A 21,594-nucleotide genomic window follows, 5' to 3' on the forward strand; every position below is an offset into this window, starting at 1 on the left:
CTCCGAATGCTAAATCTTGATTCTTAAATTCTAAAAACATGTTTGTTTTCTTTTAAAAATAACCTGGCTCTAAAGATATAAATCATTCGACAATTTTACTCATGCTTTATCTATTTTAAACACTAACTTGGATGGATAAATAAATTTATTTAAAATAATATTTTAACGGTTTATTTTTCACCTATATAGTGAGTCTAAACATAATTTTTGAACCATAAAAAAGTCGGTAGGAAAAAGATGGGTTTACTAGATGAAGGAAGGGAATTTTGTTTGGAGATACACATTCGAGAAATTTTGGTCTTGAATCAGTTTGAATCTTTTAAACTAAAATTTGAACGTCTGAATTTAAAAACTTAAGTTTAAGAGGCTAGAATGCTGAATTCAAAAAAAACAAACAACCCCTCGTCTAAACTTACTCCACTCCTAAAAGTTGACTTACTAGATGAATTGAGGGCTAATTTTTAGTGGAGATACACATCCGAAAACACTCCCACAAAAAATCAGTTTAATCGAATATGTTTAATTTTGTCAAAAATTGTATCAAAATTTAAAAAATCTAGGCCATTGGATAGTTTCATAATATTCTAAAGGATTTTCGATGAGATTGTACATTTTCAATTGATTTGTGAGAATGATCTCTATTGTGTCCAAAGTCAACTTCTAATTCATTGTATTTGGAGTGATTGTGATAACCACCCCCGATATAGATAGATGGTAGGTACAGGTAGTTAGTGAAAGGAAGAGGGCCATGTTGATGGTTAAAAAGGTGGGGGCAGAAAAGAATGCAAGTTGGGATTGCTGTTCACAGCTAATAATAATATTTTGAGTGATTGAAAGAGAATTTAGGCAATAGTGTGGAAGAGACGAAAGCCCCATGCTCATATCCAGTTTTTTCGTGCGTGGACTATGGAGACTGCTCGCTCATCCACAGCCATTCCTTTTCTTTAACTATAACATATTTATTATTATCATTTATTGTCATACACGAATAATTGACGATTTTATATTTGATCTTGGATCTGCAACACTTTCTTTCGTTCCCTCGTCCCTATATTCTAAGGAGTAATATTAGGTGGTGATCGGGGGCTTCACCAGCTCCTCGATCCCTCTGCTGGGCTGCTTCAGTTTTGTTGTCATATGATGATGATGAAGAAATAGGCTTGGCCATCTGGGCCTTTTTAAATAACATTTCCAAAATATGGATATTGCCGCTCAATTAAAGCGCGGGATATCGAGGCAGTTTTCAACTGGATCGATGAGAAAGAGCAGTGCCAAATTCAGCAACTTCACTCGCCAAGGTTCCTTGGACCCCCGGCGCAATGGCTTGCGTTTCAGCTTTGGCCGCCAGTCTTCTCTCGATCCTGCCCGTCGCAACGCCGTCTCTGATGAGCTCTCCGTCCCCGACAACCTCGACTCCACCATGCAGCTTCTCTTCATGGCCTGCCAAAGTGATGTTGCTGGACTTGACGATCTCTTGAGGCAAGGGGTTGATGTTAACAGCATAGATTTAGATGGCCGGACTGCTTTGCATATTGCTGCTTGTGAAGGCCATGTTGATGTTGTCAAGCTTCTGCTCAGTCGCAAGGCTAACATTGATGCTCGCGATCGTTGGGGGAGCACGGTATGTGTCTTCTTTCTATTCTTCTTCAATATATATGCTTAACATATGATGGCCTTGTGTACACTATTATGGCAGGCCGCTGCTGATGCCAAGTACTATGGGAATTTGGACATTTACAACATCCTCAAGTCTCGAGGAGCAAAAGTTCCGGTATTATCTCCATCTTAAAGGTTGGCCCATCTTTTCTAATGTTTCTCTTTTACACTGATCAATGTTTGTATTACAAATAATTGGCAGAAAGTAAGAAAGACGCCAATGACTGTCTCAAATCCTCGAGAAGTTCCAGAGTATGAACTAAACCCTTTGGAGCTTCAGGTTCGGAAGGGTGATGTTATTTCAAAGGCATGTTCTTTCTTCCTCCCATATTGATGCATTAAGAATTAATCATCATTGCATCAACATATTCTCATGAAGGAATGTCATCAATTTCTCCATTTCCTTTGTTTCCTAGATACATGTCTTGTGAATCGAGATATCAAAAATTGATATTTAAGTACCTTTTTATGAACATTGAATGTATAGTGTGTTGCATTTGTCAACTGTTGAACTTTGTCATCTCAAAAAATGATATATCTAACATACATAGTTTTGATTCTGTACTCTACCTCTGCGAAAAACCACTAGCGTGCTTTTTACTTTGCCTTGTCTCAAAGTTGTCCTGTCAAGGTTCATTGTCAAGATCTGGTGCTATGGTTGTCTTCAGGTCCCACCAGATCGGAAATAATCTAGGATTCAGCTAGCATTTGATCATGATGACTCGCCTATTGAGATTTAGATACTCTGGTATCTTGAACTTCGAAAGTTCGAATATTTAACACACTGAGCTATGTCTTGAGTATATGGGCGAAATACAACCTTAATAAGACTTGGATATGTCATTTGACACTAGAAGTTGATCCGACACGATACAATACCCATTTTAAATTATCCAGACCACACTTGCAATTCTGTAGTTTTAGCTGCCAAGTTGGACCTACATGGCTGTATGGCACCCTAAATTTTTGTTGTTAGCTACATAATTAATTATCTTTGGTACCTTAATTTGCGTTTCTTAAAGCATATTCTATGTTATGAATGGGTTTGATTCTGGATATCTGATTATGCCTTTCTTCTTTACAGGGATCATATCAAGTAGCTAAATGGAATGGGACTAAGGTTGCTGTTAAAATTCTTGACAAAGACAGCCATTCTGATCCAGATAGCATGTAATGCCTTTTCTATATTTTCTGATTCATTCAAAATTTTTATATTTTATCTTGAAGTTCCAATACATGCTATATATTAATAATGCCCCCCATTTCTTTTTCTTGAACAGAATAGCTTTCAAACATGAGTTGACGTTGTTAGAAAAGGTTCGGCACCCTAATGTAGTCCAATTTGTCGGAGCTGTTACCCAAAATATTCCAATGATGATTGTTTTGGAGTATCATCCAAAAGTAAGCATACCCGTATGTACATACATATGCACTTTGTTAAATTGGCAGAAGGAAAAAGAAAAGAAAGAACTATTTGACAAAATTTAGAGTGACAAAATTCATAAGAACAATGTTTCTTGAAGCAGAAATGAACTGGTAAATCTTATGTAATAGGACTATCCATGATTTTGTCAACTCCAATTTCCTTTATGATAGGAATTATCACTTAAGCTGTTACAATTGTGTGTTGTCCCAGTAGTGTGTCGTAGGAAGCTGAAGGGGAATGCTGGTTTTGTCCAGTTCCTCTGTTCTTTGTACAACCTTACATTTCAACTTTTCAAATTATTGTGTGTCAAATCTTTTTGGTGAAATCAGAGGGTTTTAGTGTATAATTGGAGTTAATGCAGTATCTTTTGCTTATTAGTTTGCTGAATGACATTTTCTAACTAATTTTCAGGGTGACCTGGCAAGCTACCTTCAAAAGAAAGGGCGTTTGTCACCCTCCAAAGCTCTAAGATTTGCTCTTGATATCGCTAGGCATGTTTCATTTTGCTTAAAACTATGAATTTTGTGAACATTCAACATTCTGTGTTTCTTATTTTTTCTAATTTATATCCTGTAACATGGATGTTTATATACTATAAAGCTTCTTTTAACTACACAAAAATTTGCCGAACAACTTTTGAGTTATATAATTTTTTTTCTATGGCTGTTTCCTTGTTTGCAGGGGAATGAATTATCTTCATGAGTGCAAACCAGATCCAATTATTCATTGCGATTTAAAGCCAAAGTAAGAAACCAAATTCAAAAGTTTATTAAATAGGTAGAGCAGTTGTAAATTAGATTTACTTTGTACTCAATGGGATGATTTCTATTCTTTACTATTTGAAGTTTTGGCAAGGTGCCAGAAATATTTTGCTCGATTGTGCGGGGCAGTTGAAGGTAGCTGGATTTGGTTTGGTAAAGTTGTCAAAAATTTCACCTACTAAAGTCAAACTATCACAAGCGGCAGGCATTGACCCTTCAAGTAAGTTGCATTATCTTTTGTTGATTAGTGTTCAATTTATATAACTTATTTCAAGAAAGTGAGTGCGGCACTCTGGATAGGTGTTGCCACTCCAAAGTTTCGAAATGGAAACTGTTCTTTGTTATTTGTATAGGACAGTAAAAGTTCTACCTAAAGTGGATAGAATATATTTAAATACCAATAACCGAAGCCATACCTCTATGTATAATGAGAAAATGGAATAGCGAATGTGTCTGCAAAACAGCAACAATAGTTCCTAATCAAAATTGTAAGTTGCTTGATAGTTTGTAGTTTCTTCAAACCAGAAACACTAATTCTATTTGAAATGATAAAAATAGTTAATCGTGTGTAGGGCTGTCAATGGATCGGTTTGGGTCGGGTTTTGGAAAATCAGAATCTGAACCGATAAGAAAATTGGAAACCCAAAACCGAACCAATAATATTATGTTTAATCCGAAACCGAACCGATAAGATATATTGCAAACCGAACCCGAACTGACCCGAACCGAAAACTATAAAATCAATTAAATTTTAAATTAAATTAATTAATTTTAACCACACAATTGATAAACATATACAAAATTAATCATAAATATTACTAAAATACTATCTTATCGGTTCGGTTCGGTTTTGGGTCGGTAGAGGGCAAACTAAATTATCAAAACCCAAACCGTTTTTTATCGGTTTGGTTCGGATCGGTTATCGGGTTATTGAATCCCATTGACAGCCCTAATCGTGTGTGTGTGTGTTTAAGGTGTTTAAATGGTTAAATGTATGAAGACTTTCGAAGGCAAAGAAAATATGCTGTGGAAGTGTTTAATTATGAAGATCTTTATGAAAATAGGTAGCCTCTCTCTTTCTCATCTTTAGGTATATGTTTCTTGCTTTACGTAACAGTTTGTAACTTTACTGAACTAAAATGCAAAAACAACTTGATCAGTGTGCTTACATCGCAAACCTAACTACTAAATTTTGATGTTGTTAAATCATTTTGGGACTTCTAAATTTCTATTAAATGTGTTACTGCATTTTTTGAGTTAATGATGTTGTCTCTGTAGTTGAAGTTTACAAGTGTTTCGTTGTAATTCATGCTAGATTTATACGTGGCTCCGGAGGTTTACAAAGATGAGATATTTGACAGAAGTATTGATGCTTTCTCATTTGGTCTCATTCTTTATGAGGTAAGTCTATTTGTTTCCATTTTTTACGCTTATGTTATCTCTTTGTTTGAAAATTTGTTATAACATACGCACTAAGAGTCGAAGACAAGGTTAATTATTGTATAAAATTCTTCATCTAATGGAAACACTCTTTGGTTGGGGCTCCATTCTTCCAACGATTACTTCTTAAGACGTTAACATAAGAGTAATTACAGAGAACGTCCCTGCTGCCGCTAGACTTGCTTGTGTATGGTCATCTATAAGCTCTGTCTTCCATCATCTACAAGATGCATAAAATCACATTAAAGTCGATATTCGATGATTCAAAAGTTAAAAACTAGTGTTTTTTACCGAGAATATGCACAGTTTACATTTTTGTTTGACTGGGTTCAGATGCTTGAAGGAGCACCACCTTTCCATCCCAAGACCCCTGAAGAAGTTGCTAAAATGATTTGTATAGAGGGAATGAGACCACCATTCAAGTTGATCAAATCAAAAGGTTATCCTACCGATCTCAGGGAGTAAGTCTAAACTTATTGTTTTTCAACTTTCTTCTCTGCTTCAAAGCGTTTAAATGTGGCAATTGAAAAACAGTTCAAGGGATTTCTGTATCACACCTCTTCTTTTTATGCATAAAAGTCTGTTATGCTTAAACTTCTCAAAATCTTTACTCTAAACAGACCTGTAATTTCTATCTTTTGTTCAGGCTGATTGAAGAGTGTTGGGATCCTGAACCTGTAGTAAGGCCAACCTTTTTAGAAGTTATTGTGCGTGTGGATAAAATAGTTGCAAACTGCTCCAAGCATGGATGGTGGAAAGACACCTTTAAGCTACCATGGTAATGCTTCTCTTATTACATTTGTTGTGACATCCATGTTTTAGATATTAACCTGGAATCACCTTATCGACTTATTCGATTCTGAAGATATGAAATCTTCTTGAAAGAGGAATAGGTGTTCTAAGGTCTATGTTCCATAAGATCGTGGTACTGATTAAATTGATGGGTCTCTTAATCCTGTTTTATATACGTAGAAATAGATCTAGTCACGCGGGATTTGAAACTGAATGTGAGTCACCAATTGTAAACCTTTGAGTGAAGTGCGTTGTTAAACACTACAGATAGTGTCATCGAAATTATCTCAAGTTCAGTTTCTTGTATGTTTGTTTGCTTAGGGCCATACAGGTTGAGGCCAATAGTCAGAAACTTACCTGGAAACCTGCTTCAACCAAAGTCGACCAGATGGATTGACTCCATAGCTACCCACACTGAGACCAAACCAGTAATTTCTTGCAACTTCAGGTTGACTCCTTTTGAACAAACAAACCCGATTGCAGTCAGAATAAACCGGAAACATGTAGTATTCCGGGCTAAATCCCTATACCCCACTTTAGGATTTAGGGCATTATTTGACCTCATTTTGCATCAATCACAACAATAGAGGGTCTTGTACTCCTGTTGTCGTGTCACTATGGCATAGTTCTCTTCATTAGTCTTAGGTACAGGTTGATGTTTTGAGAAGGAGAAAGAGACTTGAGAAATAGGAAGGAGCTACCCCTCTAAACAAAAATATTACCCATGGAATCTCAAAGATAGAGAACTTGTCCTTCTGTTTTTCGGAATCCATATGAATTGTCTTTTGCGGTCGCTAGTTCTTTAAAGAGCTCCTTAGCATTTCTCTTCGACCAGATAGGAGATAAGATGCAAATCTGAGGAAAGAAGGTATGGAGGGTACGGATTTAACAGTTATCGATTTTGATGCATGAGATAGGTGTAACTGTTCAATCCCTCTTGTTCTTTAAAGAACACCCCCCACCCCCACAAAAGACAACAGTTAGAAAGCGATCTTCGATAGGTCTTTCCAACCTCGGTGTTGTTTTTCTTATTTATTTATTTATTTATATATCAAGTTTATGATTATATCTCCTATCTTCCTGCAGGAAATGACGTAGAGGCAGCATTAGACTGAAAATGGTAAAACATGCATAGAAGATATGAACGGATATGCTAAGTAGGTTGTTGCCAAAAACACAGGTTGTGAAGGATCATGTAATGGACGTTGTTGGTGCAACTCTTTCTTATGTACAAAGAATGAGCGAACTTTGTGTTTTTCAGCTGTTGACTTGTTTCACCCTCTTTGTATACCATCAAATTAAACTTTTAGCTTTGCATATATTCGAATGAAAGAGCAGGAATAATGCTGAACTAATACATTGAAATAAGCCGAAGTTAAGTACTTGAGTGAAAACATAACATTTTCAATGTGCTTTCCTCCTTGTATCCTTCCCTATTTCTCCTTCCATGACTTCTCTTATGCACTTCTCTCCCGTCCTGGTTGATATCCCGTTCTCAGAAACCTTTGCTCTGAGTTCCATTTTAAATACATCCTCAACACTTAATTGGCGTTGGTAGGTTGATCTGTCCATTGTGGTAACGCTACCATTGGTACACCCAAGCTCAATTCCTCCAATGTGGAATTCCACCCACAATGCATTACAAAACATCCCAAGGCTGGGTGACACAATACTTCCAATTGTTGACACCAACTAACCACCAATCCCTGCTCACAAGTCTCTTCAAAGAATTTACTTGGAAGTTTGTTCATCTCTTCCTCTCTCACCACCCACAAGAAGTAAGTTTTGCAGTCTCTTCCCCCTGCATGCATGCTAGTTCTTCCATCCATCTGCTCCTCTTAATATAGATATGCTTCCAAAGGAGACATATACTACTGACCCATTTCCCTTGTATTTAGCCAATCGATACGGGTCTCCCTAACTTTGTGTTTTTCAGCTGTTGACTTGTTTCACCCTCTTTGTATACCATCAAATTAAACTTTTAGCTTTGCATATATTCGAATGAAAGAGCAGGAATAATGCTGAACTAATACATTGAAATAAGCCGAAGTTAAGTACTTGAGTGAAAACATAACATTTTCAATGTGCTTTCCTCCTTGTATCCTTCCCTATTTCTCCTTCCATGACTTCTCTTATGCACTTCTCTCCCGTCCTGGTTGATTTTCTTTAACCTTTGCTCTATTCCATTTTAAATACATCCTCAACACTTAAATTGTGGTAACGCTACCATTGGTAATAAAATTCCTCCAATAAGGAATTCCACCCACAATGCATTACAAAACATCCCAAGGCTGGGTGACACAATACTTCCAATTGTTGACACCAACTAACCACCAATCCCTGCTCAAAGTCTCTTCAAATGAATTTACTTGAAGTTTGTTCATCTCTTCCTCTCTCACCACCCACAAGAAGTAAGTTTTGCAGCCTCTTCCCCATGCATGCATGCTAGTTCTTCCATCCATCTGCTCCTCTTAATATAGCTATGCTTCCAAAGGAGACATATACTACTGACCCATTTCCCTTGTATTTAGCCAATCATACCCCAAATAATTTGATCACCTTCGACCCTATTGTTTTACATATAGGGAGAAAAATAATTTTAGAGGACAATTTTTTTTTAATTACTCTTTAAGAAATTAAAAATGGCTCAGGTAAATAAAATGTTAAGTATACCTCTGTACGAAATAATAAACGGCCTACTCCAATCAAAATGACCTGATTGTTCATACCTTACTATGAGCTATGAACACTCATTGTTTATATAATGTATAATTAGTAAAAATACCTATGAGTATTCATACCCCAAATAATGTTGATACTCTAATTATTGTTTTATATATAAACAATTGGTGGTTTTGAGAGTGATTTTAACTCAAAAATGGGCTTGGGACCAATTTCTTAATTGTCTAAATACTTAGATGAGATCCAGTTTGAGGTATTCAAATTAGAAAATGACGAGGGCACGGTTGAAATAATAAGTGCCTAGCATCACGTGAGTTTTATGTCAGTGTATTCCGCCGAAATATCGAAATTGATAAGCACAAGGCTGGCAACCCTAGTAGTAGGAGAGAGAAGTTCCAGGGTTTAACAAAAACCCTAAACCAATCCAATCAGAAGACACGAAGAAGAAACGATGACGGCTGACCAACAAGAAGAAGAAGAAGAAGAATTGAATTCATCTTCCTCCGACCTAGAACCTCAAGAAGAAGAAGAGAGTGATTCTTCTGAAGACGAGGTTGGTCCTCGCAATACAATTGGAGATGTTCCTCTGGAATGGTACAAGGATGAAGACCACATTGGCTACGACATTTCTGCCCGGAAGATCAAAAAGCATGCCAGAATGGATAAGCTCGATTCCTTTCTCGACAAAACAGACCACTCCCGTAACTGGTATGGCATTCCTTTCTACTTATTTTTATTATTAATTATTAATTATTAATTATTACAATTATTCAGGCGCAAATTTTATGATGAATACAATGACGAGGAGGTCCAAATATTAAAGGAACAGGCTCAAATGATTCTCAGATTATCCAAAGGAAAGACTCCACATCAAGATGTTGATCCATATCAGGTCTCTTTTTTTCTTTTCTTTTTTCTTTTTATTTTTTACTCAAACTAATATCCTCTCATTCTACGCAGCCATCTGTCGATTGGTTTCACTGGCCTGATTCTGGCCATCCAATCAGTGCCGCACCGGAACCCAAGAGGCGATTCATTCCTTCCAAGCAAGAAGCCAAAAAGGTATCTTCCTTCACTGTATGCCCATCAAATCAAACATAACTTTACTTTTTCATATATTGCAAGGTTGTTGCCTTGATCCGAGCAATTAGAAAGGGCCACATCAAATTCGACAAGCCAAAGGAAGAATCGGGCCCTTATTTGTTGTGGGGAGATGATTCAACTTCAACAGGAAGAGCTGGATCAAGTTATATTCCTGCACCCAAGCCAAAATTACCAGGTATTATCTTCTTCTTATTCCTTCTTCCTTTTGTTAAACAAAATTTTCGACTTTAAACTAACAACTTTTCTCTTTCAGGTCACGAGGAATCTTACAATCCTTCCCTTGAATATATCCCTACTCAAGAAGAGCTTGATAAATATCAGTTGTTGTATGAGGAGGACCGTCCCAAGTATATCCCAAAAAGGCAAGCAACTCATCTCTCTGCTTGTATGATTTCTTTCATAGTGGCCTTCTAAATCATTTGTTGTTTGTGCTAGGTTTGAGTCTCTGCGAACTGTTCCAGCTTATCTTAATTCTCTCAAGGAAGCCTTTGATCGTTGTTTGGACTTGTACTTATGTCCTAGAACCCGGAAGAAACGTGTAAGTGAATGCCTCATGTGGTTTATTTTCTAAAACTATAGACTTATTCCATATGTATCTATATAAAGCAGGTGATAGTCAATTTCTTTTCTTCCGCATAAAGAAATATATATTCAATGATAGCTAATTTGGAGTGTTTGTGCCCAGATCAACATTGATCCTGAATCTTTGAAGCCCAAGTTACCGAGTAAGAAAGATCTGAAGCCTTATCCTTCCACATGCTATCTTGAATATAAAGGTCATAAGGGCGCTGTCATGTCAATTTCCATTCAAGTGTCAGGCCAATGGCTAGCCTCTGGTAAGGAAAGCTATACTTTAGTTTTTCTCTTCATTTGGTTTTCCATGTCATAAATTACACATTTGTCTCCAATCTGATTAAAGGTTCGAGTGATGGAACTGTACGCATATGGGAGGTTGAAACTGGTCGATGTGTTAGAATTTGGGAAGTTGGTGAAGCTGTCCACTATGTTGCCTGGAACCCAGTATCGGAGCTAAGAATCTTGGCAGTCTCTATGTGAGTCTGTCTGCTGTTTCTACTTTTAGCTTACCAACTGTATTTGCAGCTACTTGAGGAACATCACTCTTAGCTTATTTTAACTTTTTAGGGGACACGATGTGCTTCTTCTGAACTCTGGACTTGGTAACGAAGAAGAACAGGAAAAGATTAAAGAACTTTTACATATTGAGGCTCCTCAACAACTTGATGAATCCGGTTGGTAAAATTGAATATCCGCTTTCATCTTATTATTAGATCTTATGGTTGCTTATCCTTTTTCTATTTTTATAGGCCATGTCACATCCGCGGTGAACTGGCTTCAGCATGACAAGTACGACGGTATAAGGTTGAAGCATCTTAAGGTGACACTAATTCTTCTATAATCTCTATATAAAAATCATCTGTTGTTTGCATTAATACTAGCTTCAGGTTTAGGGTTTTGTTGACTCCAATTGGACCACTTTCATGGGCTCTTGCAGGCAGTGTCCTCAGTTGAATGGCATTATAGAGGAGACTACTTCAGTACAGTAGTGCCGACTGATATCCTTTGCGATTTGATTCATTATACAGTAGTGCCCTCTGGTTTTTTTTTTTTTTTTTTTTTGGTCATCACTTTGTTTACTATTATGTACCCTATTTTCTAAAAGTTTGTTAACTTCTGTCATCCGCGATTTGTTCTTTAAGTTATTTTGATCCCACCAAAAATTTCTAAGATGAATGGCATAATAGAGGAGACTACATCAGTGCAGTGGTACCAACTGATATCCTTTGTGATATGATGCTACAGTAGTGCCCTCTTTTTTTTCATCCGTTTTATTTAGATCGTGACTTTGTTTAGTAGTATGTACCCTATTTTCTAAAAGTTTGTTAACTTTTGTCATATGCGATTTATTCTAAAGTGATTTTAATCTGTACCAACAATTTCTAATATGAGAAACCAGGCCAAGGTGTAGATCACTTGGACTACAAGAAGCCTTGGCAGCCAGAGCACATCTAGGCATCTAGCTAACATGGAAAAGCTAAGCTGCATTTATATTATATGTTCTCATATATTACTATCTTAAAGTTATAGCTCTTTTTAATTAAACAAATTCTGTTTACGGTAATCCTTGACTCCTCTACTTACGTGACTCAAAAGCAATCCTCATACACCAGCTTTCAAAGAAACACTCGCAGAACATTCCGTTCAAATTGCATGGGCTTCCGGTATCATCTGTTTTCCATCCATCTCGCCCCATCTTCTTCATTGCAACAAAGAAAACCATCCGTGTCTTCGATCTGGTGAAGCGTAAGCTCATCAGGACACTGGAGCCAGGCGTTCGTGAGGTTTCCTCCATTGCAATTCATCCTGCAGGTTTTGTTATTATTGCTCAATTTGTTTGTTTATCACTATTCGTTGTAGACAAATCTTCTCGAGTTACACACCAAACTTGCTTTTCTGGTGTTAACTTTCCATGCAGGTGATAATCTCATTGTGGGTAGTCGCGAGGGAAAACTTTGTTGGTTTGACATGGACCTTTCATCTCAACCTTACCGAAAACTAAAGTATGTTACACCTCTAAGTTTGACAAACTACATTCCTACTATTTTCTTTGAAAACTTTTTGTTCTGGAATTTAATGGCCGAAAGCCCTTAATCCTGTTATATGGATATTATCCACTGGAGTAGTTCACATAGATAATATTCAACCCTTAAACGAGCTTCAGTGATGATGACTACACCTGTGATTAAATACGTAAACAACATAAATAGGTTCAATGGACCTGCTGGTAGAATGCACAACATTGCAGAGCATAAATTGGGTTATGGATGCTTAATTTATTGTTTGAAGTTGTGACGACCTTGCAGAAGTTGCTACCTACTACCTAATGGTGGTATTCTAGTTACAAGGGTATAAACGAAAATCTATCCAAAATAGGCAAACCATTCTTTTACATCCCGCACCATCAATTAGTATTTAGTACTGGGTATTCTACCAACACACATTTTGCTTACATTTACATTTTGCTATGAAATCTTTTACACCAAGGACCAACAATACTTTTATTTTGGTGTCCTCTGTATCTATCTTATTAAATTCGTCCGTTTCATAGTATAGCTGCTGATATCGGTACTAAATGTTTTCAGTTGTCACCCAAAGGACATTACAAATGTGGCTTTCCATCGTTCATACCCTTTATTTGCTTCATGCTCCGATGACTCCACCGCGTACGTTTTCCATGGCATGGTCTATTCAGATCTCAATGAAAACCCTCTCATTGTTCCACTAGAGATTCTCCGAGGTCACACAAGCACAAATGGAAGAGGTCAGTGCAAGTTGTTTTTTATTTTTTTATTTTTTAGAATATTTTTCTTGTTTCCTTCAAGTGTTTTGCCATAAAGACTTGTGAAGTAGTGGTTTGGAATAAGAGCAATTCCACTGAGCACTACTGTCCTGGTGGAATTCAAGCTAAATGTTATCCATGTTTATGATTGCAGGAGTAATGGATTGTTCTTTCCATCCAAGACAACCCTGGTTATTCACTGCTGGTGCCGATTCAGTGATCAAGCTCTACTGTCATTGATGAACAGGAACTATATGTTGGTGTATCCTTGAAAAAATAAACACCATACAGCCAATGTATCTGTCCTTAAGAGAGATTGAAAATATAATGGACATCTGTCAACATTCTTTTATGGTGGGAGGGAGACAACGAGTAAGATATGCCTGGGCATAAATATGAAGTCAAATGCGGAAGATAAATCAGCCAGCCTAAGTTGTGTCTAACTACCAGAAAGAGATATGTAGTGGTATTACACATATAGCAGAAGTGCACAACTGTTTTTTAATTTTTTGTAGTGCTAGAATCCTTATTGTTTGATTAAAGGTAGCAAAGCTGTTTCATCTTCTTCCTTTAGAAATGTTTTCGATAGTATGATTTAAGGATATTATTATTAGGCTTTGAAGTTATAAAAGATAAAAAGAAAGGAAAATTAAGATACAGTTTATACCTTGAAATCTTGAATGGTATTTAGGTCGTGGGATGCGACAAATTTAACATTGGATTGTACTCAAGTGCTTGGGATGCTACTAATTCTTTATTGTTTTAAATATATGCACTTATTGCCAATAAAATAGCAAAGCTTTTCATGTAAATATTTTCTTAACTACCATCCAACAATAATGCAATATATCCTTGTAATGGCTTTACGTGGAATGAGGAAATGATACCGTGCATACCGTTTTTGGCAGTCAATTCAAAAGTAGAATGGATGAAACATGAAAGACAGTTTCCCAAGCATAACTCGTGAATAGCAGAAAATACAGGTAACCTCTATAAATATCTCGGACATAGATCACAGATTTTAGAAGGCCATGTGGGCACTTTCAAAACAACATTCACGAGCAACCCTTCTTAAGACACGGTTTTGTACCAAATTCTTAGAGTAGCTCCGTCGAACTCTTTAAAAAGTAGGTCCTTCAACGTTTCTGAATTAGTACAATATAAACCTCAAGTCACAATTCACCGGCATGTCAAACTTGCTACAAATTCCTGGATGTTCGAATCTGAACTCCCACCTGCATCAACTGCATCTTTAGCCAGTTCCCTCCACTGACTTGTTTTCATTCTCATGACTTTCCCTCTCTCACCATCCATGACATCCCTGATGCATGACTCGAGTTGGTCCCTTGTTACAATTCCCTTATCATCCACCTTGACTCTGATTCCCACTTCCCAAACATCTTCAACAAACTTAGCATTTGTGGCTTGGTCCCACAACTGTGGCATGGCCACCATTGGCACTCCCAAGCTCAAGGCCTCCAAGGTCGAATTCCATCCACAATGAGTTAAGAAGCATCCTATGGCCTTATGAGATAACACCTCCAACTGAGAGCACCATTGCACCACCAATCCCTTGTCTATCACTTCCTCGAGGAAGTTAGGTGAGAGTTTGCTTTGTTCTTTTTCCCTCACCACCCATATGAAATCTTTGTTGCTTTGCCTTATGCCCCAGATCAGTTCCTGCATTTGCTCTTCTGCTAACTCAGAAATGCTACCGAAGGAAACATATAAAACCGATCCAGCTTCCTTTGCATTTAGCCAATCGATATAAGTACCATCACTCGGCTCAAACAAATTGAGACTATTTTCTGTGTCACCCTCCACACGTTTGTCCAGGTACATAGATGGTGTAGTAGGTCCAATCGTTCTGACTCGTCCTAATTCAGCCATCCTTTTCAACACCTATGAAAATTGCAATACACGAGGAAGCTGCTGAGATACTTGAGACGGAAGTCTTCTATAATTTATTCTGATTTTGTGTAAAGATATTTTAACAATTGCTTCTCAACTTTCCTGGTTGGAAACAACTCCACTTTTGATCTTCAGATATTACTAAAAAAGAGAGTACGTGGACAGCAGGTGGAAGAGATGTGCATCTAAATTACACTCACTCCATCCACTTGTCACACATTTGGAGGGAAGCAAATCTGGCTGCCAAAACATGGTGATGCGACTTAGAAGAAGATGAAACTCTTGCACTAAATGAAAAACCACCATGGTTATATAAATGGCCGAGGTTCCATATAGCAAAAAAAAATAAAATAAATGAGAGTAAAATTATACTTCTTGCATGTTTGGAATTAATCAACCAAATTGAACTAGCTTTTTGCTTTTTCGCTAGCACTGTATCTTTCTTTCTTTCCTGTTTTCTAAACATAGAACATCAATAGCTTTAATTGACAATTAAGTTCATAGACTATGTTCATGTCCCACCTTATCGGCATCATTAATTGGCTGGTTTGGCTGCATCATTAATTTGAGCGGGTATAGTAAGATCTTGATCTTGACAAATTACTTTAAGTTCTACCGAAAATGACAATTTGCTTGAATGAGTAGAAGTAGGTTGGTTTTATTGATCCATTGGTCTGTTTTAGAATACTGACCTCGCTTTCCAAGTCGTCAAATGTGTTGAAAAGAAGCCAGTCTGCTTTCTCAATGTGGGTGAACTGACCCGTCAGGAGATCCATTAAGCTCTGGTCAAAGTTGCGCACCGAAGAAGGCATGTCTTGAAGAGCAAGTAGTGGCAGCCCAGGAAGAGACACTGTAGGCTCTTCAACTGGAACACTCAAATTCCCTTGTTTGACATGGTAGTAGATGGAGCTTACAGCACATGTTTGTGTGTAAAAAGCAGCCGTCATCAACCCAAACTGTTTACCTACTTCCAAACCCCAGGGAAGGATTGAATCGCAAATGAGGCAAGTGATACGCTCAGTATCGCTACTGTTTCCATAGTTATGTTTGTCAATGATATCCGCTAAGGTACGCGAGCCCTCTTGTTTGAGATTGCTAAGGTAATGTTCTGCAGTTTCAGCTGCAGATGGACCAATTTCATCGAATCCATCAGAGATGGTCTCAATTCCAACCTTACAGTCCTTGAGATGCATGGTCTTGGATATAAAGACAGTGGTGGCTAGTGTGGTTTTGAGTCCTTTAGATGCTAATCTTTTGGCAAATTGAAGAATCGGGTTTGTGTGGCCTTGTGCAGGAAAAGGCATCAGTAAAACATGACCCTTAGCACTCTCTTTCATTTCTTTATCCATTTAACTTCTTCTGCAATTAATCTTCTCTCCGATTTGAAAGGGCGATTTGAAAAGATAAGAGAGGAGAAGAGATAAAGGGAAGCATTTGAAAAGTTGATAAACCGCAATGGGCATCAGGATATGGGTATTTATCGATCTCTGATTTATGGATATGTATCGTGGATATATCTATCTCTTTGGGGATATTTGATATTGTTTCACATACAAATATCGTAAATATATTCAAAATATCGATAAATATCATAGATATTATAGATATTTCTTAATATATCATGATACATTATTTATATTTATTTGAAATATAATGCAATTAATCTTCTCTCCGATCCTCACACCTTTTTGGTGTACCTATGAATGCCTGTTTATATATGAATATATATAGAGAACTCACTACTGTTACATAAAATATTGATTGATCTGAGTTATTTTTTCACCACCACACGCAATTGTCCTATGCGTACATGTTCAAAGTCTTATTACAGCTGTTTGTAAGTAGATTGGTAGAGCATAGCAAGTCCTTAATCTTCGGGTCCAAATGGAATATATATGTATGCAACAAAATAGGTTAAAAAGGCATTTTAATTCAAATCACATGCATCCTAATGTGTTTGGGGTTATTATCCCCAAAAACAATCTTGTGCACTGGAGTTTCTTATTTGTCTGGATTAATGGAGGTAGGCAGTGGCACAGTGAATGGTGTCTGACTGTCTGTTAATAATAATGGGCAGCATAAGTAAAGTCCAAAAAGAAAAATGTTGTGGATCCCGATGACATCCAGGCAGCCAGATGGGGATTGGTGTTGTCTGTTGAAGAAGAGCCAAGATATGATGAAGTCATCGAATACGTGAGTGGAAGAAAAAGACAGACCAAACCATTGTTTTCTCGAAAACAACTTGAGTTTCAACTTTCAACACACATGCATTTCACGACTCACATCAACCGAAAGTAGAAAATGTGGACGAAAGCTATATCTGATTACGAAATTTGCCCTGTAATATGATCAGTTATGCACGTAACAGAAATAAAGAGAGGTGGCATATGTTTCAATTCCCTCCTGAGTTGTCTATGCCTGCTTGGTCATCCACACAAATCTTCTCAACTCTAACAGGGACTGACGACACTAGCAAACTTTATTAATAATTATATTTCTTACTGACTCAGACACCGGCCTGGCTGGAAGTTTGGCTGTTGGTCAGTACCCGCCAAATTTTGAGGTTGTTGTCATGTTGTTTGATTCACATCTTATCGACTTATCTCCATTCTTTTCGAATACTCACTGTTTGCTCCTCTCGTCAGCTTTAAGATGTAGCAAAATTAATAAGTATGAGGACTTGCCTTTTCATGTTAAAAAGCACAATAATAATCTCTCTTAAACTTTACCTGAAAGCTTGGAATATTATTCATATTCTCATACCTCGGATAGATCAATCAATCTTCAAACTTACAAACTTCAAATACGAAAGAAGGTATAAGCTTCAAGATATTCTACTACTCACATTCCCGCTATCTTGATTGTCCTATGCTTCTTTTGTTCTGTTTATTACTTCTCATATTCCGTTAATTTGTGTGGCTGAGGCTTCTTCTTTGACAATAAGACTCCACCGAAGTCACTTTACAGGGGAATCAAACAAATTTGTCCTGTCTTATTGCCTGGCTCTTTTTTCCTGTTCCAAGCAACCATATACTATTTTTTTTTTAATCTTTTTTCAAGATTGTATATGAAACTTATGCCTGCAATTCATCAATAATTGATGGCACAGCCAGAGCTTGAATGCAATTGGGGTTTCGCAACTGACGAGTCCATCAAGGAATGCTTTAACCTACGGATGGGTGAACCCAATCATGCAGATGTTAGACCTGTACTGGGAGTTTCAACTTCTCTGGGGTGCAACGACAACAGGCCCAAACCACCTCCTCTTCCACCTAAAATCAGTTCCAGGTCTAATTATCACAAGAGGTTCTTGGTTTCCAGTTATGTTTCAAGAGATTTCAAAGATGCGTGGGACAGACTTTTCAAGGAAGGATATGAAACTGATGTTCATGTTGTCACAGAGGATAAAACTATTATCCCCGCTCACTCTATCATCCTTGTAAGTTATTTCTAACTCAAACATGGGAAAAACTCTGCATACTTCTTTACTATTATCTATTTAGAACATGTATTTTTTTTAGTGAACTATCACATATTTAATTATGTCCTTGCTTAAAAAAGTTTGTTATATACTTTTTCTTCTAATCTGATTAACCAAAAGTCTATTATACATTGAGTGACCTTTCCTGGAGTTGATTCAACTAACTTATCTTTAGTTTGAATCATTAGAGTTAATTAGGAAGCTCTGTTGTCAATCACTCGTTTGATCCATTTTAATTGGTCAAACTCGACATGCTTTTCTTTGCATGAAAGATTTACACTCACCAACGTTGTTGTCAAATTTGACCGTGCTTCATGAAGTGACGCTATTATTCATATATTTTGTGAGATTTGTATGTTCAATCTCAACCTGCCTTTGCCTCACATGGTGTAGTCTTTCATTATTAGAATTTAGAAAATTGAGAAACTACTAGAAACATAGATTTGATGACTAAGGGATGTATGTTAATTGTTAAACTTGTCAAAGTAACAAGAAAACAAGTAGGAAAAAAGATAAAGAAAAAAAGTAAAAATATTGAAATTTTATAAAATCTACAGAGTTGTGAAAGAAATATTTTAACTTGTGACTTCTTTTATGCAGAGTATTATATCACCTGTGTTGAGAAACTTTCTGAAACAAGCAAAGCTTAAAGATGGTATTCGATATATCGAAATCCTTGGTGTGCCCTCCAGAGCTGTCTCTGTATTTATTCGCTTCCTATACTCTGCGAGGTATGGCGGTAAACCTGGCTTTCACAAGTTTCTGTAGGAGAGTTTAGGTTCTTCAAATATGCCTTACTTTTAAAATAATAACGTAAGATTTGGGAAGTTCAGCTCTTAACTTCCCAAATCTTGTAGGTTTGCAAAGTACTCGGTCAGTTTGCAAGACAATGATCAAGTTGTTTTTATTGTAAAACCCCCATGGATAACCAAATGGGAGGTTCCAGAACATGTTTATTATAGGTTTTGTTAAGTTCTTATAGTGCTACTGTGTGAGTAGACTGTAAGTAACTCCTCATGTACTCTCCTCCTCCTCCCCCCCCCCCACACAACCACCTTTCATCAATACAAATTTTTGGTTACTGAGAAAAAAAAAGGAAGTTCAGCTCTTAACACTTTATTCTCAACAAGTCAACCAAGTTTCCCAATTCCGTCTTACCTTATATCCATGACAGTTCTTTATTAAGTATCTTTGATTGTCTAGTGCAGCTATGAAGAGGATGAAATGAAGAATAATGCCCTACACTTGCTGGTTTTATCTCACTCCTTCTCTGTGCCGTCCCTTAAGAGAGTCTGCACAAATATACTGGAGCAGACCTGGTTGACTACAGAAAATGTGATAGATGTTCTCGAACTTGCTAGGCAATGTGATGCACCACGCCTCTCCCTCATATGTGTACGTATGGTTGTGAAAAACTTCAAGAAAGTCTCTTCAAGTGAAGGATGGAAAGTAATGAAAAGAGTTAATCCTGAGCTTGAACAGGAACTGCTTGAATCAATTGTTGAAGCAGATTCGGTAAGTTAGACACTCTTCTTTCATCTGATCATCTGTTATTAGCTGTCATGGCTAGTAAGTTAACTTCTTGTAAAAGAAATTTATTTAAAGTGACCTGAGATTATACTCGTCAAAGCTTCTCTGAATTGGTTGTTTCAATAAAGTGACTTCAGTAATAAGGCCCTGCTGGGAAGTTTATGGTATAGAAGATGTGCTTGTCCAGAAAAGTTGGTAAACATCATCCTGCTAATTTGGAGACCACTTGGAATGGAGCTATGGTATAGGTACCAGATCACAGATGCAAAATATGTTCTCCACAATATCCAATACCCCCCAGCTTTGTATCTCGGTTTTCTTGTGTCGTGTATGCAGTATGCATTAATAGTTTATTATGCAGGCTGAAACTTAAGTAGACGTTTATTCTGGAAATCTATGATTTTGTCTGAATACGCTTGTTTTGGTGCTGGAGCAAAATGTTAATTCGTATCTAGTGCAAATGTAGTAACCAGAGATTATTGTTGGTCAACGTGTATGCAGGGCTACCACGAGAATATGAGAAAGAATGAGGAGAAAAAGATGTACCTCCAACTGCATGAGGCAATGGAAGCTCTACTCCACATATGCAAAGATGGGTGTAGAACAATTGGACCCAGAGACAAGGTGCTAAAAGGTAGTCAAATCACATGCAGCTTCCCTGCTTGCAAAGGTCTTGAAACACTGGTTCGTCACTTCTCCATTTGCAAGGTTCGAGTCCCAGGAGGATGCTCTCACTGCAAGCGCATGTGGCAACTTCTTGAGCTGCATTCCAGGATGTGCAATGAGCCCGCTACTTGCAAAGTTCCATTGTGTAGGTAAGCAAACAGTCAATGATAGGTGGAAGAAACCAAGCATTTTCACCTTCTGTTAAACTTCTCATGCTCTATATCGTAATTGAAAATTTAGAGATTCAAAGACTGAAGGGATTGCACAGACAGTTTTCATGATAATTCCATTATTTCTCCAGGCATTTCAAAGATAAAATGCAACAGCAAAGCAAAAAGGACGAGACAAAGTGGAGGTTGCTAGTGAGCAAGGTGGTAGCAGCAAGGAGTGCTTTAAAGCCTTGGTCAACCCAAAAGCGTAGAATGTTCTCAGCCTAACAAAATCTGGATTCTGGGCACTGTTAAGAATACAAGTTCAAAGACAAATTTTAATGTCTTTGTCCCGCTGTTGTGCAGTGAGTGTAGATCAAATAACAAAGGAGAATCTGTAAGAGTGGGAAAACGCATATATGATGTACACATAATACATATCATGAATGAAGAAAAAGACATGATTATATGAAAAGCCATTTTCTTCTCTCTTTCTTTAATACTAACTAATCTATTTATTTGTTTGTGTTTGCATTTCATCCAACATGTGAGTTAATGAGCTAATTCTTGAGTCTTGACTGAAGTTGAAGAAATGGTGTTGGACCTTTAATCAGATTTGGCCTAGAAATTGGACACAA

General features: G+C 37.2%; 4 protein-coding genes across 6 annotated transcripts; 3 read left to right on the forward strand and 1 right to left on the reverse strand.

The window, feature by feature from the left end:
- The first annotated feature begins 733 nt into the window (after positions 1-733).
- On the forward strand, positions 734-7,483 carry LOC147473281 (integrin-linked protein kinase 1-like). 2 transcript variants are annotated; one of them, XM_086587662.1, is made up of 12 exons: positions 734-1,621; positions 1,697-1,771; positions 1,859-1,963; positions 2,741-2,826; positions 2,937-3,057; positions 3,494-3,573; positions 3,764-3,826; positions 3,945-4,063; positions 5,159-5,244; positions 5,617-5,744; positions 5,930-6,061; positions 7,162-7,483. In XM_086587662.1, the coding sequence occupies exons 1-12, from the start codon at positions 1,199-1,201 to the stop codon at positions 7,166-7,168; spliced, it is 1,425 nt and encodes a 474-aa protein (XP_086443788.1). In that variant the 5' UTR covers positions 734-1,198; the 3' UTR covers positions 7,169-7,483. The 2 variants fall into 2 exon arrangements, with proteins under 2 accessions (XP_086443788.1, XP_086443789.1); XM_086587663.1 differs by lacking the exon at positions 7,162-7,483 and having other exon boundaries at positions 5,930-6,065.
- A 1,420-nt stretch (positions 7,484-8,903) lies between these two features.
- LOC147473282 (Transducin/WD40 repeat-like superfamily protein) lies at positions 8,904-13,893 on the forward strand. Its single transcript, XM_086587644.1, has 15 exons — positions 8,904-9,465; positions 9,532-9,649; positions 9,718-9,819; positions 9,883-10,036; positions 10,115-10,223; positions 10,297-10,399; positions 10,547-10,697; positions 10,781-10,913; positions 11,005-11,111; positions 11,187-11,257; positions 11,375-11,435; positions 12,022-12,249; positions 12,356-12,440; positions 13,023-13,201; positions 13,374-13,893. Exons 1-15 carry the CDS (start codon positions 9,209-9,211, stop codon positions 13,457-13,459), a joined length of 1,944 nt encoding a protein of 647 aa, XP_086443770.1. The 5' UTR covers positions 8,904-9,208; the 3' UTR covers positions 13,460-13,893.
- Positions 13,894-14,187: 294 nt separating this feature from the next.
- LOC147473283 (mogroside I-E synthase-like) lies at positions 14,188-16,479 on the reverse strand. The gene is made up of 2 exons (XM_086587648.1): positions 15,823-16,479; positions 14,188-15,121 (listed from the first exon to the last, which is right to left on the reverse strand). Exons 1-2 carry the CDS (start codon positions 16,477-16,479, stop codon positions 14,399-14,401), a joined length of 1,380 nt encoding a protein of 459 aa, XP_086443774.1. The 3' UTR covers positions 14,188-14,398.
- On the forward strand, positions 16,471-21,431 carry BT3 (BTB and TAZ domain protein 3). 2 transcript variants are annotated; one of them, XM_086587649.1, is made up of 6 exons: positions 16,471-16,603; positions 18,240-18,569; positions 19,212-19,342; positions 19,820-20,126; positions 20,643-20,956; positions 21,109-21,431. In XM_086587649.1, the coding sequence occupies exons 1-6, from the start codon at positions 16,586-16,588 to the stop codon at positions 21,242-21,244; spliced, it is 1,236 nt and encodes a 411-aa protein (XP_086443775.1). In that variant the 5' UTR covers positions 16,471-16,585; the 3' UTR covers positions 21,245-21,431. The 2 variants fall into 2 exon arrangements, with proteins under 2 accessions (XP_086443775.1, XP_086443777.1); XM_086587651.1 differs by lacking the exon at positions 16,471-16,603 and adding an exon at positions 17,732-17,945.
- The last annotated feature ends 163 nt before the right edge of the window (positions 21,432-21,594 follow it).

Source organism: Coptis chinensis, unplaced genomic scaffold (genome assembly GCF_015680905.1).
Source record: "Coptis chinensis isolate HL-2020 unplaced genomic scaffold, ASM1568090v1 utg2885_pilon_pilon, whole genome shotgun sequence".
Lineage (NCBI taxonomy): Eukaryota > Viridiplantae > Streptophyta > Magnoliopsida > Ranunculales > Ranunculaceae > Coptis > Coptis chinensis.

Coding starts and splice junctions, on each gene's coding strand:
- LOC147473281 (XM_086587662.1), top strand. CDS start 1,199: ATGGATATTGCCGCTCAATTAAAGCGCGGGATATCGAGGCAGTTTTCA. Junction 3,574..3,763: donor TTTGCTCTTGATATCGCTAG/GCATGTTTCATT, acceptor CCTTGTTTGCAG/GGGAATGAATTATCTTCATG. Junction 3,827..3,944: donor CATTGCGATTTAAAGCCAAA/GTAAGAAACCAA, acceptor GCAAGGTGCCAG/AAATATTTTGCTCGATTGTG.
- LOC147473282 (XM_086587644.1), top strand. CDS start 9,209: ATGACGGCTGACCAACAAGAAGAAGAAGAAGAAGAATTGAATTCATCT. Junction 10,037..10,114: donor ACCCAAGCCAAAATTACCAG/GTATTATCTTCT, acceptor TTTCTCTTTCAG/GTCACGAGGAATCTTACAAT. Junction 10,224..10,296: donor CCCAAGTATATCCCAAAAAG/GCAAGCAACTCA, acceptor TGTTTGTGCTAG/GTTTGAGTCTCTGCGAACTG.
- LOC147473283 (XM_086587648.1), bottom strand. CDS start 16,479: ATGGATAAAGAAATGAAAGAGAGTGCTAAGGGTCATGTTTTACTGATG. Junction 15,122..15,822: donor TTGACGACTTGGAAAGCGAG/GTCAGTATTCTA, acceptor CAATTTTCATAG/GTGTTGAAAAGGATGGCTGA.
- BT3 (XM_086587649.1), top strand. Junction 19,343..19,819: donor CGCTTCCTATACTCTGCGAG/GTATGGCGGTAA, acceptor TGTCTAGTGCAG/CTATGAAGAGGATGAAATGA. Junction 20,127..20,642: donor CAATTGTTGAAGCAGATTCG/GTAAGTTAGACA, acceptor ACGTGTATGCAG/GGCTACCACGAGAATATGAG.